Source organism: Culex quinquefasciatus, chromosome 3, assembly GCF_015732765.1.
Source record: "Culex quinquefasciatus strain JHB chromosome 3, VPISU_Cqui_1.0_pri_paternal, whole genome shotgun sequence".
Classification (NCBI taxonomy): domain Eukaryota; kingdom Metazoa; phylum Arthropoda; class Insecta; order Diptera; family Culicidae; genus Culex; species Culex quinquefasciatus.
The window spans coordinates 147,932,725-147,953,127 of NC_051863.1; the positions used below are offsets into that span (position 1 = coordinate 147,932,725).

The following is a 20,403-nucleotide window of genomic DNA, read 5'->3' on the forward strand; positions in this document are numbered from 1 at the left end:
GAATTTGTTAACTGGTGAACTCGTTCTTTTTAAACGACAACCATGCTTTCAATAATTCTGACATACACACACACACACATCAGGGTAGGGTGTTTCCTTGGTCGTTCGCTGTGAGTTATGGATTGCCTGCTTCTTTTCTGATGGTTTGGCTTCTCGACGCTCCATACCTTTAGTAACGTGATGGGAGCAAGGGCGTCTATACGAAGTGTCCTCACACCCGCTACAAACTAACTGTGCTTGGAGAGGGGAAAGGGCTTTCTTTATATTCTTAGTGCCGGTAATTGTAGTACCGTAAACTGGGGTGACTTTGATAGGTTTTCCAAATGTCCATCAAATTAATATCTGAACATTTTTGAAAATTTTTAGTATGAAAGCATTAAAGGATAACTTATTATCGAACATATATGCAAAAATGTGACTGTTCCTTTGGATGTATCAAAATTAGTGGCCTGATCAAATTTCTATCAATGTCACCCCAGTTTTCGGTAGTAAAATTAGTGCAAAACAAAAAATCGTGTGCGCATCTCGGTGTACAGATTACGGAGTAAAAGATGATCTAATTGTATTCTTCACTTAGCGCTCACATTCGATTCGTTTTTTGATTTTTGCCACAATTGGCTCTTCTTTCTTTCAATCTACCTCTTGAAAAAATCAACCAACAAAGTTTAAATATATTTTTTCATTTTATTTTTCATTTACACTTGTCTCATTCACAGTTTATTTTGTATATTTTTTTCTACTACTTCCACACACTTTTTTTTGTAGTTTGTATTGTTGTTTATATTTGTATGCTGTGTCCTCAATTGTTGTAACGTTATTCTCTCAGTAATAATAATTATAATAATATATTTTTCTGCCCTTTACTTACGCAGTTACATGGGTTCTTTTTTTTTCTTTTATAGCGTATCTATAAAACTAATCTTGTTTACCTTGTTGTTGTTGTGTGTATATATTTATATGGTTTAATTTATTTATTAAATAACATGTTGATTTACCCCAAAGATGAAAACATAAATTCTGCCCTTTTCAGCAATTTCTGTTTGTCACTAAATCTTAAGTTTTCCAGTACACAAAGTTTTTTCAAACATTTCCATATGTTTTTTTGTTTTATCTTTTTTATTTTGCTACTCCTTTTTTTACTCAATCTGTTAGATGCTACGCAAACAACGATAAAGATATTGTGTACGGGTGTTTGATCTTTCTTCACATTTCAGTTAAAGTAACAGAAAACTTAAGCGTTTTCCTCTCTTAAAGAGGAGACGCACTTTTAGATCGCAGTTTAAAAACTAAATATTTACACACGCTTACAATTAATATGCTTGGTTGCCGTTTTGATTTTGCTTCGAATGCTGACCTGAATAGAAAAACAATAAAAACTAGAAATTGAGTTGTGTGTTTGTGTATTTACAAGCTGAATAACGAATCGTAAGATTTGAGTGCGTTCTCTGCACGTTTTTTGTTTTATTTTGATTCAATGATAACACGATCATTCGCCTCTCAAGAATTTCTCGCTTTCGACAGATGACCCAGTTCGCGCCGAGTGGTTTTACCTGGTTTCTACTATTTGTTTTTCAAAAAGGCTAAGTTTGTGGTGTGTGTGATTTGCTTGTTGTTTTTTTTTTGTTCGGTTTAGAATTCTACAAGTTCTTTTACTTTTGTATTGTTGTCGTCCTGATATATCTATAACACGGATTATTGTTTTGCTTTTTTGTATCGTTTCTAAAAAAGGCATAAGAAAAGATTTGTCCTACGTGAGTGTGAGTTTGTGTCAATGTGTATAAGCGATAAGTTAAGCTTGTTTTCCATTGTGATTTTTATTACGCAGTTCGTCGCCGAACTGGAATGTTGGTTTTACGTTTACGTTTATCTTGCTATTTGCGGTATGTTGCATATCCTGAATATTTCGTGTGGTAGGTAGCGTGTATTCTTTTTTTGGTGCGATTGTTGTCCACTTCTGAGAGAGAATATAAGCGCTTCGCGTTTGTCTTTTTGGGGCGATGAAACAATAGTTTGATTTTTTTACAGCAGCAAGAAACAGAACACAGTTTCAATGAATTGGGTAGAACAGCTCTTGTAAAGCATGACCGTGAAACCGTTAGTTTGGTTTAATCTCATTTGGTTCGGTTTACATCTAAGAGTGGAAGTGAGAATAAGACAGTTTTGCTAACCTAAAACGACGAAAGTAACGATTTAATCTAACTTGTTTCACATTTATTATTTACCTTAGCACAATTGATGACCTTTTGGAAGGCTTATTTTTTCATTATTTTGCTAATCTGGGATCGCGACATTGCATTATCAGTTAAGAAAACAAAAATAGAGAGGTAAAAAAAACTAATCAAAAAGACAACATTTAACAATTATCCAAAGAGGGGTCGTAAATTAACTATTCATCACTGCACAATCTTTGCGCGCCATCCTTCCTTGCGCGACCACTTTGTGGATTCATCAAGGGCACGAAAGGTAATCTGTGTCTACGGAGACCAACTACAAACGGTGTTTGTGAATCGGAAGTTTTGCTGCTCTTTGATATTGCACGCACTATTAAAAGTTCCTCTCCCGAAGTATGGCTCGTAAAATTGCGGATCCACTTTTATTGAAGCGCAGCGCGCGTGCGCGCACGTCTTGTAAAATACAGTTATTTTTCAGTAAAAATGAAAAATATAATGTGTTGATATTTTTTAAAGGCTATACAAAAAACGTTTCTAAATCTAGCACTACAAATTTTACACTAAAATAGTACACACTTTTAATTGGCCTGATCGGTTTGTTCCCAATCAACCAGAATCTTCCCTCAATAATCTAGATTTTTAAAGTATTTTAAAAACACCATTATTCCCTGCCTCCAACGAGAAAAAAAAATAAACACTTTAAAATTAAAAATCACCGTTGCTCGCCCTCTAAAAGCTCCCATGATGGTTCCGCCGGGCGTCCCAAACCACGGATTCGTTCCGCGTCACGACACCTACGCCACCAGCAGACTCCCTCGTCGGAGGAGGTTGCTCACTGCTGGTCGCTCCGGCCGTTGCCGCTGTCGTGGCCATGCCGTCACCACCGCCCTTCCCGGGCGTGGCAACGTCCTGCTGCTGTTATATCCACGGCGGTCGGTTCATCGTGTTCATCGCGTCGTACGGCGTCTTGTGCATCCCGAGGGCCGGATGGTACGCGCCCGGTTGACCGCCGTACGCACCCGGTGGTCCGTGCGCTCCCGGTGCGCCCAGCCCCAGGCTCTGGTTCAGCATCATGTACTGCTGGTGCAGCGGATCGAGCTGGTTCATAAACTGGTACGGGGACGGGCGGGACGACGGATGGGACAGAAACTGGTGGTAGGGCGAGGGGGCAACGGGGACGGCCGAGGCCGACGAAGCTGCCGGGTTGATGGATTTGTCCGACCCGTCTGCGGCGGCGGAAGCGCCCGATCCGACTGCCCCACTGGAAGCGGCTGACCCTCGGTGACTAGATGGAAGGTAAGGGTAAGCGTTTGTGGGGTTGGTTCGGAACTCTTCCAGGTAGGGTGAGTTTTCGCCGTACAGACTCGTTGGAAGACCGAGTCCGGCCGGGCCCGGGCCAAAGTTGAACGCACTGCCCTGGAGCACGTTGGCCGTTTTCAGCGAGATCGCCGATGGTTCAACGGCATTCGCGTTACCGGAGCCGGCGTTCGCCGACAATGACGACCCGCCGGACTGTTGGTTGCTGGAAGAACTTGGCGGTTGGCTCGACTTCATGCCCGAGTACGACTGGAATCCCTGGTGGGCCGGGTTGGGTTGCTGTTGCTGGAGTTGATGGGCCTGTTGAAGGGCGGCTTGCTGCTGCTGCTGCAACAGTTCTTGCGGATCTTGTTTCTTCTTGCGACCTCTTTTTGGCTTCTCCACGGGAGGCGCGGGAGGTTGCACCGAAGGTACGTTGAGTGGAGCCTTCTGCTGGGGCTGATGATGGTAATTTCCGCCGTACGCCGCCGCCGCTCCTTGCTGATCCCTGCTAGCGGCCGCCGCGTTGTACGCCATCGTGGTCGCCATCGAGTTGTTGAAGATCTGCTGCAACGCAGACGTCGACGAGGCCGACGAGGGGACGACCCCGCCGGAACTCTTGAACATACTGTGCGCCGCCGGTGGCATGTTCTTATCGTAATAACTGGCCTCGGGTTGATACAGCGAGGACAGCGATGCCAAATTTCGCAGTGCCGGATCCATCAGCGTCGACGAAGGCGTTCCGCCAAACGATTTGTACCCGGTGTTGAGATCCATGTTGGCCTGGGAAGGCGCCTGATGATGCTGCTGCTGCTGCTGTTGAACGCTCGATCGCTGATCGTACGGACCACTCGACGAAGCAGCCCCACTCTGATTGACCTTCGACTGATGAGCTTGCTGTTGGGGCTGTTGATGATGCTGCGGCACACCGTACGGATTGGATCCGCTCATATCGTGGGCCTTATTCGTGTTCGTCACCATCTGCTGCTGATCGTACCCACTCACCGATCCTCCCCCGTAACCCATCTTACCAACGTCCTGCGGTTGTCCACTCGGAAAACCCCTCGGGAAGGTCATCGTAGCCGCCCGATTAAACATGTCGAACGCCTTACTCTTGCTGATCGAAATGTCCATCGGATTGCCGTACGCCATCGAACCCATCAGTTCAAACATTTGCTGCTGCTTGCTGGCCTGCTCCTTGGCCACCTCCACCGCCGCCGCCTTGTTGCCCATGTTCATCGGCATTTCCTGTTGTTGCTGCTGCTGCTGTTGCTGTTGCAATTGCTGACTCTTGCTGCTGGCACTGCTCTCGTTACTGCCACTGTTGTAGCCCAAATTGATAAGCTCAGGTACTTTGACGCCCTTGTCCGGCTGCCCAACGTGTTGCTGTTGCTGCTGCTGTTCGTACGCCTGGCGGCCATAGTTGGACGTGTACGGGTTGTTGCTCAGCAAGTTGCTCAGATGACTGTGCTGTTGGTGTTGTGATTGTTGGTGTTGCTGCTGCTGCTGCAGGTTGGACGACGACTGGCTGTGCGCTGGCGTCAGGTTGCTCAAGTTTGGATGATGCTGCTGCGGTTGCTGTTGCTGGCACGATGGATGGGCCTGCTGCTGCTGCTGCTGTTGCTGATTATTGGAACTGCAAAAAAAAGAGTAACGGTATCAATATTTGATCGTTTTTGAAAGCAGTTCTAAGAAAAACGCCGTATCTTAGAGTTCTCTGTTTGGCAGAGGGTAAATGCCGTAGGCAAACATTCTGTCTAGTTTGAAGATTGATTTAACCCTTTCAGGCTTTGATTCGATGGTGGGAAAATGATTCTTACGGCCATTTGAATATTATAGGCAAGTTCTGGAAATTTTGATTTTTGGGTTATATATGACCCATCAGGCCAGAAAAGGTTTAGTCGCATACATGTTTTTTTAATGGCCGGCGTTCAGTTTCATCTCAAGCTTATAAAATTTCTAAAAAAGATTTTAAAAGGATTTTTTTAATATAAGAGTTTGCATTCTTCCGATAAATGATAATTTCTTTTGATTTTGATGGGCTTAGGCTAAATCGACCCTCCTGAATCCGAATCTGCCTATAGTGTTACCTGATTCTTAAAACACACCAAATATTCAAGATGGCGTCCAATATGGCAGATGAATGGAAAAACCAACTTTAAGGGGTTACATACATGTAGAAAATCACAAACTTTCATGTTTCAGAAAATTCACTAAATTCACTAAAAAGATGATTTTCAATCACTCCTGAAAATTTCATAAAGATATTTTGTAACTTAACTGAGAAAGCGACGATTCAAGTTCAAAATTTTGCCATGCGCAAAGCGAACTGTCAAAAATTGTGAATGTTATTCTCGAGATTGGATAAACCAAATTGGCTGAAATTTGGGGTGAAGAGTCCCAAGACATATCCCGTGTGTATGACGAAGCCCGGTTTTGAAATTTTGCTTTAAAAAAAATACAAAAATCAAAAACTGACCATATTTTATTTGAAAAACAAAAAAAATATATATTTTTTTAAATTCAGTTTTTAAAAATCGGACTTCGTCATGCACACAAGATCGGTTCAACGAGTCTTCACCAAAATTTTGAGCTAATTTGGTCAAATCAGTGTTGAGATATCGTGGCACCCGTTTTTTTTAAACTGCTAACTTAAAATAGCTATATCTCGGCAATGGTTAGTCCAAATGTCTTCAAATTTATTTTGATAATAGATGAAAATGTATATGTTAATGCCCATCAAAAAGATTTAAAAAAAAAGTTCAATGTGTGCTCATACCAACCTCTGACGTTTTTGGCGATTTACATGTATCTAACCACTTAAAGGATTTTTACAGTCAATCGACTACCTTGTCGACAACAAAAATTTAATTTATGTTGGGTCACTTAAATCAAATATCACCTCAAAAATGCTCCATGAAAATTAAAATACTGTTTTGATGGTCTCGGTACAATCGAGGCTTCGGATAATCGAGTCAAGGCTGTATTTATATCGGATCCTTCAGGAAATTTTGCATAACATATGAAAAAATTGAGTTTCATTAACGAAAATCCGAGATAGGTACCACTTTTTTTTTTAATAAAATGTGTGTTTTTATACGCGAGTGTACATTGTTCACTACCAATCGCGTCAGGTATATTATATTAACAATAATCATTTCATTTTCAGGCAAAAAAAAATATATTATGATTTTGAAATTAAGAAATTTAAAAACACAAATAATTAAAACAAAAAAATAATTAAAAAAATCTAAAAACATAGGGCTTAAAAATTTTTTAATTAAATTAAATTGAAGAATTAAAAAATATTTTTTTTAATTTTTATAAATCCTAAATAAAAAATAGAAATTTAATCATACGGATATTCAAAAACATAAAAATTAAATAAATTCTAATATTTTGAAAACTAAAATTCAAGATTGCAAAACAAAAAAATTGGAAACAATCAAAAAATCTGAATTTAGGAAATTCAAATAAACAATATTACAAAGAATTAAAAATTCTGAAATAAAAAAACACGAAGATTTTTTTTTAATTAAAGACCTTGAGGATTTAGGGACTAAAGGATTTCAGAATAACAGAATTTAGGAATTGATTGTTAAATTATTGACTTTTTGGTCAATTTAATTGTGTTACTTCAGAATTTGAGAATTTCACAAATTAAGGATATAAGATTTTTAAAATTTAAGAAGAATTTAAGAACTTAAAAATATTACATTTTAAAATTTTAAGATCCTGGGATTTTAAAGTTTTAGGATTTCAAGATTTTTAATTTTTTTTCTTAGGATTTTAAAACTTTAAGATTTTTTGAATTTTAGAATTAAAGTATTTAAATTTTAAATTCAAAATATAAATGCAAATGTAACATTTTGGAACAGAACTGTTAAATTTAAATAAAAACGCATGTTGATATATTAAGAATTTCAGAATTCAGGACTTGAATTTTAGAATTCTTGATATTTTGGTAAGTTAAATTTTAAGTACACATAAACCTTTTGCCACGCGGCGGCGTTACTCTTTTTATTTCGTCGATTTCTCTAAACCATACAATATTTTTGCAAGCTTCAAAAAGCGTTTTGTAGATCTGAACAAAACCTACAATTTGCTTTTAAAAGATTGCAAAAATGTTGCGACGTTCCAGAGAAATCGACAAATTAGAAAAACGTAACGCACCGCGTAAAAAGAGGTTTCTCTGTATATACAGTATGTAAAAAAAGAATTTACACCCCTTGGGCACTATGCACATTTTGTGATGAAACATGTAAAAAATTTAAAGTTTGACAGGAACCTAGTACTACGTTTTGTTCAAAAACTCATGCCAAACATTTTGCTACAAAAAGCTCATGAAAAGATGATTTCTATAAAAAAGTTATATAACAAATACTATTACGAAAATAAAAAAAGGCGCAAAAAAAGTATGTACACCTTTCCAAAAATTTACATAAATAATGTTATTTGTTGACAAATCACCATAAATCCAGTCTCCCAACTCCAAATAGGCATCCTTGACTGATTAAAAAAATAATTTGGATTGAATATAAAGTTTACTAACTACTTAGTATAAAAGTTTATATAACTCTGGAAATTCTATATAAAACTTATCTAAACTTAATTTTGCAAACTTTTAATTCAACTAAATGTCAATATATTACCATATAATTGCTAAATAAACATTTTTGAGTGGGTATAACACCGTTTTGGGGGTATTTGTATCGATAGAATAGATTTTTCGTTGGAATTTCGTACCAACCCGGAATTACGTCGTAGGAAAATCCGCCGGCATCCGAACCGGTCCACGATTCACAAGTCAACCTATGTGGAATCGGAAAGGGCATAAAATTTCCGATCTTTTGATACCCAAACATCTAGGTTTTCTTTAAAACCTACGTTTTTAAATACCTGGGCAAAAAGTAAGTTTGATCCACGAGAACAAAAATTACGAAATTCCATACATTTTTGGCAGGTTGCTCAAACGAAACCATAACAACGTTTTTGCTTAAGTATTTAAAAACGTAGGTTTTAAAGAAAACCTAGATGTTTGGGTATCAAAAGATCGGAAATTTTATGCCCTTTCCGATTCCACATAGGTTAACTTGTGGATCGTGGACCGGTTCGGATGCCGGCGGATTTTCCCACGTCGTAATTCCGGGTTGGTACGAAATTCCAACGAAAAATCTATTCTATCGATACAAATACCCCCAAAACGGTGTTATACCCACTCCAAAATGTTTATTTAGCAATTATATGATTGACATTTAGTTGAATTAAAAGTTTGCAAAATTAAGTTTAGATAAGTTTTATATAGAATTTCCAGAGTTATATAAACTTTTATACTAAGTAGTTCTTTATATTCAATCTTTTAATCAGTCAAGGATGCCTATTTGGAGTTGGGGACTGGATTTATGGTGATTTGTCAACAAATAACATTATTTATGTTAATTTTTCGAAAGGTGTACAAACTTTTGCACCTTTTTTATTTTCGTAATAGTATTTGTTATATAACTTTTTATAGAAATCATCTTTTCATGAGTTTTTTGTAGCAAAATGTTTGGCATGAGTTTCTGAACAAAACGTAGAACTAGGTTCCTGTCAAACTTTAAATTTTTTACATGTTTCATCACAAAATGTGCATAGTGCCCAAGGGGTGTAAATACTTTTTTTACATACTGTATATATTATTCGAATTACGGGTTTTGAATTTTTAATATTTTTGAGCTCAAGTTTTATTTTAATTTAAAATTTGTGAATTCTTGAATTTTTGAATTTTATTTTATTTTTCGAAAATACGGATTTTTAAAAACATAAAAGTTTAAAACATCTGATATTTTGATATTAAATTCAAGAATATAAAAACCTTCCAAATAATCAGAAATTAAGAAATCCAAATAAACAGTTTAAAACAAATTACAATCAGAAATACAAAGTATTAAAAATTCTAAGATTTCAAAACTGTCGAATTAAAGATTTTTTTTTGAAATTAGAGAATTTGAGGATTCCAGAAATAAAAGATAGAGGAATATGGAAATGGAATTTAAAACTCCCATTTTTTTTATAAACTGACTTTAAAATTATTAGACGTTAGGATTTTAAAATTTAAGAGGTTAAGATTTCAAGATCTTAGAATTTTAAAATGTAAATGGTTTAAGATTTTAAGAGTTTAGGATTTTACATTTTCAAGAGCTTATGATTTTAACATTCTAAGCATTTAAGAATTTATGTTTATTAGATTTAAAGATTTTAAAGTTTTTAAAATTTTAAGATTTCAGGATTTTAAGATTTTAAAATTTTAAGAGTTTAAGATTTAATGAATTAAAAAATTTAAGAGTTTAGAAATCTTAGAATTATAGAATTAAAAAAATGAGAATTTTAAAATTTATAATTCAAAAATCGAGAAATAAAAAAAATAAGATTTTAAGAATCATGGATGCAGGGGGATTCCTCAAAATTTATTTTCCCTAATAGAGCATTCAGATTATGAATTGATCTCATTTGAAAGGTTCTATTAATCTCTGAATTGCAAATGTAACATCCTGAAACAGGACTGTTAAATTCTTATAAAAACGCACATTGAAATATTCAGAATTTAAGATTTTCAAAATTCAAGACTTGAATATTAAATTCTAGATATTTCACGAAAGAATGCGTCACTTATGATTTGGCGAAATGAGCTACGGAGATCCTATTTGGTTGTTATGAAAGGTGATGCTTCTAACAAGCGAAAAAAAAAAGTCCATAGCAGCATTGCTCGGGTGGTACCTTGACGATTTCAATTCAAATGTCAATATCAACCAAATTACACCCTAAAATAAATCAAAAGATCATCTCACCTTGCATCCATGAGCTGCACCGCCTGCGGCTTAATTTGCTGTTGCTGCTGCTGTTGCGTTTGCGGCGCCGCCAGTTGCTGCTGATGCTGCGAGTGATGATGTATGTGGGCCGGTGCCGGAAGATTCGTTCCCAACGTGCTTCCTCCATCCACCGACGACGTCGCCGACGAAGCGTACTGCGCATATGTGGTCTGCTGTTGATTCCAACCCGAGTGGGCATTTAGCTGCTGCTGTTGCTGCTGGGGTGAAGGTTGTTGAGGCTGTTGCAGCTGAGATCCGGTGTTTTGGTGCGGTGACGTTTGGGACAGCGTGTTGACCGGTGAGTCGGGGAGGGTTACGCCGGCGGCCGCCGCCGCTTGCTGGGGCGTTATTATTGGCGGGGCCAGCTTGAGGCTGTTGTTGGTGGTGGCGGCGGCGGCGGCGGGCACGGTCGGGGGTTTTGGGGACATTGGCTGGAAGGGGGACAGTTGGCCCTGGGAGTACGGCGAGTTGGGGTCCTGCTGGGAGTAGGGTGAGCTGTGGTTCGACTGGGAGAACGGTGAGTTTGGACTTTGGTGGATGGGCGTATTTGGTTTGGATTGGGGCGTTGGGGCGGGCTTTTGCGCTTGAGTCGGCTGCTGCTGTTGGGGTTGGTTCTGCTGCGATTGATGTTGTGGCGTTTGATAAGGCGACGTTGGCGATGGGTTGAAAGGCGAGTGACCGCTCACGGACTGGGCCGGGCTTTGTTGTACTGACGATTGAGGTGCTAGTGAGGCGTTGCTGTAGGGGGACAGCGGTCCGGACGAGGCCGGCGACGCAATCGATGACTGCTGCTGCTGGGCAAAGTTTTGGTTTTGCGGCTGTTGGTACGGCGAGTTGGGTTGCTGCTGGTACGGAGACGACGCCTGGTTGTGGTAGGGCGAGTTGGGGTTCGTGCTGGGGCTCATCGATGAGTTGTAGTCCGATTCCTGTGAGGCCGGTTGTTTGTACTGGTCGTAGTTCTTGAACGTGTCCGTCGTGTTCGCCGTGGATGGTGCCGTTGGGGCTGTCGGAGCGTTTGGGGTCGTGGCACCGTAAGCGTAATTGTTTCCGTACATATTGTTGGTACCACCGGCCATGCCGGAGTTGGCCGTGTACAGATGTTGTGAGTACTGCGGGTAGGGGGATGGTGGCAACTCCCTTGGGCTGCAGCTCTTCTCCGGACTGCTTTTGGTCGTGGTGTCCTGGTAGAAGCCAACCTTGATGGCTCCGTTCAACGGGTACGGACTCTTTTGCGTTTCATCCATGCGCGGGGAGGTCATCACCGGAGATGCTCCCATCGGGCTGGGATAAGGCGCCGGGTAGACTCCGATCCGTTCGTCAATACCAATCCGTGGGCTGTCCGGATCTTGACTGTACGAGGACCGCTCCGAAACGGTACTTCCCGTGCTCGCCTTCCGCTGCCGCGGCGCCGGTGGTAACGACGGATAGCTGGGGCTTTCCAAACTGGGCACCAACGGTACGTTCAAGCCAGAATCCGACGGGGAAGTATTTTCTCCACCCTTGCCCTCACCTTCCGGTGAGTTCTTACTGCCGCCTTCTTCACCATCGTCGGATTTCTTCGGTTTCTTTGGCGCGCCAAACGCCTTGAACCACGCTGACAGGTTCGGAGTCGCCGACGGTTTGTCCGATTTGGCGATCGCCTTGATGACCTTCTCCGGCGATTCAACCACCTTTCCGGGATCCGTTTTGGCGAGCTCTGCCTTGGCCGCCTTCATGTCTTCCAGAACCAACAGTTTCGCCGCTGCCCCGTCATCACTGTCCTTCGAGCTGTTCAACGCAGCTGCCTGTTCCGTTTCGCCAAACTTCTTCTCGTCAACACAAACCTTACCAGGTGCCTCTTCGCCACCTTCCTTCTTCTCATCTGCAAACGCGTGCTGCTGCCCAAGTCCGAATCCCTCCGTAATCAGCACCGTACCCAAACTCAGCTTCGGCTTCGACTCGTCCGTCTTGACGATCAGCGAGTTCTTCACCTCCTTGACCTTGCTCGGTCCAAGCCCGCCCGGACCTGCGGCGCCCGCCCCCAGCGGGAACAGCTCCTCCGGCTTGTTGAGATTCTGGATGCTGCTGAGCAGATTGCCCTTGGACTTGCCCGGCTGCAGCCGGTCGATCGTCCGGTGGACGGTGTCCCGCTTTTGCTTGCCCAGCTGGCTGAGCTTCTCCTTGAGCGACTTGCGCTTGGGCTCTTTCGGTTCCTTTTTCTGCGAGTGGGGCGGAATTATCGGGGGTGGTCCCAGGGCGGGACGTTCCGAGGGTGGGGGCGCTGGTGTCGTCGCGACGACTGGTGGAGTCGGTGCTGGCGTTGACTGGGGTTTTGTGGGTTGTGGTGCGGGAATTGGAGCACTGCTGGTGTTGTTGTTGATGTTCGGGGTCGCTTCGTGGTCTTTTGGTTGCTTCGCCGGTTTGACGACTGGCGGTTCTTTTGGAGTGGCAATTGGAGGTGGTGCCGACGACAGGGCAGCTGCTAATGGTGGTGGGTCGTTTGCCCGTGGGGAAAGGATAATCGGAGGCTTGTCGGCTTCCTCGGGTGGGATTTGCGCCAACGTGATCGGTTTGCGGAAGTCAGCAGCGTCTATTTTGGCCGTGACCGCGTCCAGATCGTCCATAATGTACCGCGAGGGGGAATTGCTCGCCGAACTGTACTCGCTGAAGCGGGGCGTATTCTCCAGCCACTTGTTGATGTCCTTGAGGGTCTGCTCGGTTTCTAGTTCCAGGGCTTCCATGTTGGCACCTCCGGCAGCTCCGGTTGAAGCGGCTCCACCTCCTTTGGATTGTTTGTTGGCGACCGCGCTCGGAGGTTTAGTGGCGTTCGATTTGCCGGACTTTTGCGATGGTTTCTTCTGCGATTCCGACTTGGTTTTGGGAAGTTTTGGGGTTTTTCCACTGGTGAAGGTACCGGGGAGGGGATCTTTGGCGTTACCGCTTCGGTCGGCGAATCGTCCACAAAGTCGTACTCGTCGCTGGGGTCGGCCTTCTTGTCCGGCTCCACCTTCTCGTCTTTGTAAGACGGGCGAGTCTTTTCAGCCGGCACTTCCGGGACCGTCCAAACGGGAGATCGCGACCGATCCGCCACTGGCGTCGGAGGCGGACTCGCTTCAACCGATCGGTTCCGTTTCTTTTTGCTCTTCCCACTGGATTCCTTCCCCTTGGAGGAGGAGGACTTTTCCTCCTTGACCTTTGCGGGTTTGGTGGCCGTACTGGGCGTTGAAGGGGCGTCTGCCGAGGCACTTGAACTGGTACTCTGGTTGTGTTTCTGCTTTTTACGGCTGCTGCCGCCGCCGGCGACGTCCGAAGATTTGGACTTTTGCTTGGCGGGTTTTTCACTGGATGTGGAAGATGACGGGGTGGTGGCGGTCGGTGGAACCGAGGCCGTTTGGTTGCGACGTCGCTGCTTGATGAGATCATACTTGTCGATGATGTCCGGCGTGATGGGTCGTGTTGGAACCGCGGGTTTATCGTCGTCGTCGAAATTCACCGACCGTTCCGACATGGAAGAGTATCGTTCCTCGTGGATCGAGGGTGCCGCCGGACTTGGCGACCGGGAGAAGCTCCGGGATCGGCTGCGATCGCCACGCGGAAGCGTCGTGTACTTGGAGAAATCCTTCGGTTGTTTCTTTGAGGCACTTTTGATTTCCTTCTCCTTGTGGTGTTTCTTCTTTTCCTTTGGCGGTTCTACTAAGGGTTCGTCCTCGCTCGAGGACACGATCGACGAAGTTTCGAAGCTCTTGCTCTTGGACTTTTTACTCTTGCCACTTTTACTCTTCGACTTGCTCTTTTTGACCTTTTCCTCGTCTTTGCTCTTGCCTTTGGACTTCCCTGATTTCTGGCTGCTCTTTTTGTTCTTCTTTCCCTTCTTGCCGTCACCCTTGCTTGGTGCATTCTCCACACTTCCGCCGCCATCGGAATCCTTTCGGACTTCCTCATCCTTAACCCGTCCCTCACGAATATCGTCGATATCCGCAAAGTTGCTTAGGTCAGTCTCCCGATCCTCCTCTTCCCCGGGCAACGTCGGCGGCGGCTGCACCAAATCCTCCTCCGTAACGTCAAGCTCGTCCTCACTCGGCGGCACCTCCTGCTGCTGCTTCTTGCCACGCTTCTTCACCAGCGTCGGCAACTCTTCCTCCGTAACGTCCAACTCGTCCTCACTCGGAGGCATCTCCTTCTGCTGCTTCTTGCCACGCTTCTTCACCGGCGTCGCTTGCGACGAGTTCAAACTGCTGACCGAGCTGCTGTCCAGCTTCTTGTTCCTGCCCTTCACCAGCGTGCCCGCCACCGTCTTCTTCAGCGGCGTCGACGATCGACTCGCTACGGGACTCGGCGAAGGCGTCCGCGATCGCGGCGGCGACCGGGACCTCGACTTCTTCCTGCCCCGTTTGTTCGACGACTTCTTCTCTTCCCTCTTAATCTTGCCGCCCTTGGTCTTTTCCTTTGCCTTTTCCGCTTCGCGCTTCTTCGCTTTGGCCGCGCTCTTCTTTTTGCCTTCGTACACCACCGGCGAAGGCGATCTCCGACATCTTCTTCCCCCTCGGAGATCACTTCTTCCCGGTCACTTTTCCGCCCACCGTCGTCTTCCTCCTCGTCCTCTTCGTCTTCCGCCGACAGCTCGTCTTCCTCGCCGTCACTGCTGTCGTCGTTGCGTTTAAACTTTTTACTGCCGCCACCTTTGCCCACTTTGTCCTTCTCTTTCCGCTTGCGCTTCAAACTCTTGGAGTTTTTATTACCCCCCGCGGATTTCGTCGCTTCCGGTTCACTAGATTTACCGCTCTTCTTCGCACTTCCCTTGTCACTGCTCGACTTGGAATTGCCGTCACTAATCTCACTGGTTTTCCCACCACTCTTGCGATCCTTCACTTTGGAGTCCTTCTTGCTGCTGCTGCTGCTGCTCTTTTGGTTCTTCTTGCTTCCGGAGTCCTTCTTGGCGGCGGAGTCATCGTTCAGGTTTTTGCCACCGCCGATCGACGACGATGTCGTCGTCGCCGCCGCCGCAGGCTTCTCCTTGAAGATCGGGTACTCGAGCGTTTGCTGCTCCTCGTCCGACGAGTTCGAGTCAAAGTGGCGCTTGGTGGCCTTCTCGAACGCAATCTGCAGGTTGTTGACCATTTCGGTGTACTCTGTGGGGAAGAACACAAATTAGCTTCAGCTTCAAGAACATCCCAGGAAACTCACCATTGGCCTGACCATTGTACAGCCGGCAGTTGTTGACGATCAGCTTGAAGTCGTTGCGGAAATCGGCAAACGTCAGGTACTCCCCGTTGTCCAGCTTTTCCTCCATCTTTTGCAGATCCATTGGACTAAAAAAATAAAACGATCATCAACACCTCCCAACAAACCCACCTCGATCAATGACTCACCGCCGGATGATGGAGTAGTAGCGCGGGGCAATGTCCTCGTCGACCGGGTCCATAAACGGCCACGCGTCGTCGTGGTTCTTGATGTACTCGAGCACCTTGTGCATCCCAATTTGCAGCACCTCCTCGGTTTCGGTGAAGCTAAACGACGAGATCAGAGTGGACGAGATTGTTGTGGTGAAACTGCCAGAACCAACCAGAACCGAAATATCCGGAGTTGTCCAGGGTGCGAATATGTACAACAGTTGGGGATCCGGGTTAATACACACACACAAACGTAGGAGGTGGTTCGATTAATGGTGCGATGGTGATGGGGTAGAACACGATCGTGCACACGGGGGTTTGCGGGTCATTTACAGGTGGTCCATGTTCCGTCATACGATGGTTTTTGAATATGTACAAGGTTTGGATTGCGTGGTGGTGAAACAATAAAAGAGGGACATTACAATCTATGTTATCTACCATTTTCTCTCTAAAAAATTAAAATTAGTTAAAGTTAGTGAGCCGATGATAAAAAATAAAAAAATTGCCTTTCTTCGTTTTCGTTTCTTCGCGCGATGCTTGTTTGCAAGGGTTCTGATTGATTCACTCGCGAGCACAAATCGAACGCGATGCAAAACTGCTCTGATCGTTTCCTACCGTTTGTCACTTCCACACCAATTCGCAACTGAATGCTCTCTCTCTTTCTCTTTTGCAATCCCTCCTATTCCAATCGAGTAGTGCAGCGAATGGCTCAGAGAGACCGGATGCGCTACGTCGCTCAAAGCTGACTCAAAATAGTTTGCGATCGGCTTTGCTTTGATCACGAATTAAAATGCTTAAAATCAATATTATCAACAATATTTTGACTCGGGTCGACGGACGGAGTAGGCAAAGCAATTCACGAAGTATTTGTATCGTTGTAAGAAGCTATTGACCAAAGTCGCTGGCAGTCAGCGAGTCGTATTCGCTCACAAATGGTTGCGCGCGTTTCATTCGGCTATGAGTGAGTGATTTCCAGTCTTCCCGAAACGCCGTACGCTGTGTAAACGCGGGGTGCAAACCTCGGGTACAATGCCGTGCGAGCGAATATCATACAAAGAGACGAACAAATGACTGCTTCTCACTCTCTCTGGCGCAGCCGGGGTAGTGTGACTGCAGCGGAGAATGAAACACCAGTTCACAGTAGAGAGAGCGTGTCGTCACCCGCACGGCGTTTTGCACGCGAGGTGGACCGAGTACAAACGCACTGAACGCGTGTTCGCAGGAACACTGTTGATTTCTGATCTTTGAACCGAAAAACAGGACCCTTGCCTGTTTGCTTATTTGGATGTCCCCTTGGGACGAGCTGACAAGTAGAAACTTTTCTGTCAAAAATTTCAAAATTGATTTAAAAATCCATTTTAAACTCTTTGTAGTTGTACAAAGGGTCATTGCACTCAGTAAAATAAGCTTTATCGCTGTAAACAATAATATCAGCAATCTAAGCTTCATTTTAGGACCCAATTCGATATAACAATATTGAAAACCCAGAATCAACCGAATTGCTTGGAAAGAAGTGAAACAGTGGGAAAAGCCACAACATCTAATTTTTGGCAAATAAATTCAAAAATTACAAAATTCAGCAATCAAGACATTTAAAAATACAAAAAAAAATCTAAAGTATTAAAATTTCAGATTCCAAAAAGTGTAGAATTTCAAAAACACAAAAATCAGAAAATTAGAAATACAAAATTCAGAAATTTAGGACAAAAAAAAACAAATATTCAAAAATTAAACTATTACAAAATAAAAACATAAACAATTTATAATTTCTAAAATCCAAGAACTTGAAAATAAGAAATTTCAAAAGTCTAAAATAATAAAAATGAGATTCCGCAATTGAAAATATAAGAGGTTTAGAAATTCCAAAATACAAATGCTGGAAAATAAAAAAAAATAACAGTTTAAGAATATGAAAACTACAAATACAAAATTTTTGAACCAAAATCTAGACAAAAAAAATAAAATTCCCAAATTCAAAGAATTTAAGAATTATTCAAAAAAATTAAAATTCCAAATTTATAAAAAATTAATGGAAAAAAATATGAAATTTTGAAATTCAAATATGTAACAGTGAAAAAAATGAATTTCAATAATGCAATGGTTTGAAAATCTTGATTTCAACATTTAAAAATCTGAATTTTAAAAATAACAAAATTTAATAAACCTGGTACCTATAAATTTTATTAAAAGTTTTTGTCACCCCCTCCCCCTGAAAGTTGGCCCGAAAAATCAGGGGGCAGAAAAAACATTTATTCAAAAAACTTCAAATTTTAATGGAAATTTAAGTGCAATCAGCTGAAATTGATTTAAAATGTATCCCCTGGGTTTAAAATCATTTTAAGCATGTTTGAGTTGATTTAAACATTTTTTGAATTTTTGAAAATTGTCGATGTTTAGTATCGCAAAAAGTTTTTTTTTTCGCTAATTTATTTTGTTTTCGTCAAATCTTACTTATTTTTGAAAACTACTGATTGCAAAACAACTGAACTAGTGTAAAATGCATTTTAAAACACTTTTTGCATTCAAATATTGAGACTATGGCTTTTAATTTCTTTTTTTTAAATTAAAAATGCAAAATTGTATAAACTGCAAGTGGAAATTCTAGAGTTTTTTTATCCAGGAATTTAGAAATTCGAAAATACAAATATACAAGATTCAAAAATAAAAGTTTCAGGCAATTTTCAGATTCAAGAATAAAAAAATTCACATAAATTAAACAATTCAAAAATTTAAAAATATAAAATTTTCTTCAGATGAATATATCCTGATCCAAAATTTGAAAAAAAAAACTGTATTAAAATATTTAAAAACAGTTCGTACTCGAATATCCCAAGTGCTCATCAAAATTTCACCCCGGATAATCAAATCAACTTTCTCCAAATTTGGGTTTCTTTCCTAAAGTATGACCCAACATGCCCCAAAAAATATCTGATTTTCTGTCATTTGAGATGGCAGCACTCAACAGTTTAAAGATTAAAACATTGAGAACTATAAAATTTAGAATATACAAATTTAGAAAATTTTCGAATATTAAAGTTAATTTGAAATTTACTATAAAAGGTTTTTTTTTTTAAATTCTCCAGTGTTTTAGTAAAACCTGAACCAACCTGAACTGTCAACTATACTTGGGGGTCCTTCCGATTTCCGTTCTTAGCTTAAACCTTAACAAAATTGGCACATATAAGTATTTTAGTACCACATGTCCTTTTTTATGATCACCATATTGTCCATACAATAAAGGAGCTATTACACTACGGCAAACAAAGGCACTTTATGACAGTTTGCCAGTTTGCCTGGATTTGTTTGTACAAACGTCAGCCTGCATACATTTTGCCTTGTTTGCGAGTTTGGCAAACTGTCAATTACGAAAAAGTGCGAGTTTGTTTGTTTGTTTGCGGTAGTGTAATGGCTCCTTAAGGCTATCAAAGTATGTAATAATCTGTATCTTTTAAGAAAGAATTTTTGGGCCAAGTTGTAAACTCAAGCAGATGACCAAAACCCAGAGTTAGTATGACGTAGAGAAAAAAAATGATGCGAATTATGAATGAACTACAAAGCTTTTATTCAAATAATAAATCAAACAAAAATCTAACAAAATGGTTAATACTTCCTCCCAAACTGTTTCAACAAACGTACTGGTTAGTAACAGGGTGAGTAAAACTAAAAAAACTAAAAATCCCAGCAAATAAACTCACACTTCCGACGCCTTGTTCTTCTTCTTCCGTCCACCGCCGGCAGCAGCGTTTTTCTCACCACCGGAAACCGCCGCCGCTTCCTTCCCGTCCTTTCCCTCCTTTTTCTCCGCCGCCGACCCGCCACCACCCTTTGACGACGCTTGCGGAGCCGACGTCGTCGTCGGCGGCGGCGGCGTGGGCGTATCGGCAAACGGCAAAATCACCGGCCCCGTGACCGACGACAGCGAGTTGTTCGTTTGCCGGCCGGGCAGCTTCGTCGTGGTCGGCGCCATGTTCCGGTTGTACTGCAGCAAGCCCTCGATCTCCGCACTGAAGCCCTTCCGCGGGCGACGCTTCTTCACCGATTGATCCCCGTCGGGCGGAGGCGGTTGTGGTTGCGGGGGCGGAGTCGGCGACGAGTTGGCCGCGGATCCGCTGGAGCAGACACTTTTGCCGCGCTTGCGGCTGCTGCTGATGCCACTACTCGTGCTCGCGACACTCACTCCCGACCCAAGTTCGGCGCACTTTGCGGTATTGTTGTTGTTGTTGTTGTTCACACTGACACTGTCCGTTTCTTCGAGATCTTCGTCCTCGTGTTCTTCGACGATCTGCACGTCGTCGTCTTCTTCTTCCACTTCACGACACCGCGGTTCTTCCGCTTCTTCTTCGTCCCGCTTGGAGGTGGAACACGACACTAGCCCAAGATTGTCCGTCGCGGTGCTGCGCGTTTGTTCCGAGCCTAGCTCCGACGAGGGAGATGCTGCGCCACAGGGCGCCACCGGTGGCGTCGAATGACGGCGATGATGCCGGCGTTGCCGTTGACGGTGGTGCTTGTGGCCGTGCCGGTGAGGATGCTTGCTAAAAGTAGTATTTGCGATTAGGTTGTTTTCGCGCTCTTTTGGCTGAAAAATAAAATCACTCGTGAGAGGTTCGGCTGAGCTGGCATAGGTTGATACTATACTTGTGACCGAGTTCGAGCGTGATCTGGAAAGAGATCGCCGGGGGAGAGAAAGGGTTGGAATTAGTATAATTGCTTTAGAGAGTG

At 42.8% G+C, this 20,403-nt stretch overlaps 1 protein-coding gene across 1 annotated transcript in view; it reads right to left on the reverse strand.

Moving 5' to 3' along the window:
• Positions 1-753: 753 nt before the first annotated feature.
• The window catches only part of LOC6050637 (protein split ends), a 39,133-nt gene continuing 19,483 nt past the window's right edge, over positions 754-20,403 (reverse strand). The window contains 7 exon segments of the mRNA XM_038264822.1: positions 754-5,103; positions 10,295-13,187; positions 13,190-14,819; positions 14,822-15,423; positions 15,479-15,603; positions 15,664-15,801; positions 19,380-20,342. Coding sequence (XP_038120750.1) covers positions 3,090-5,103; positions 10,295-13,187; positions 13,190-14,819; positions 14,822-15,423; positions 15,479-15,603; positions 15,664-15,801; positions 19,380-20,342 — 8,365 coding nt within the window. The 3' untranslated portion in view covers positions 754-3,089.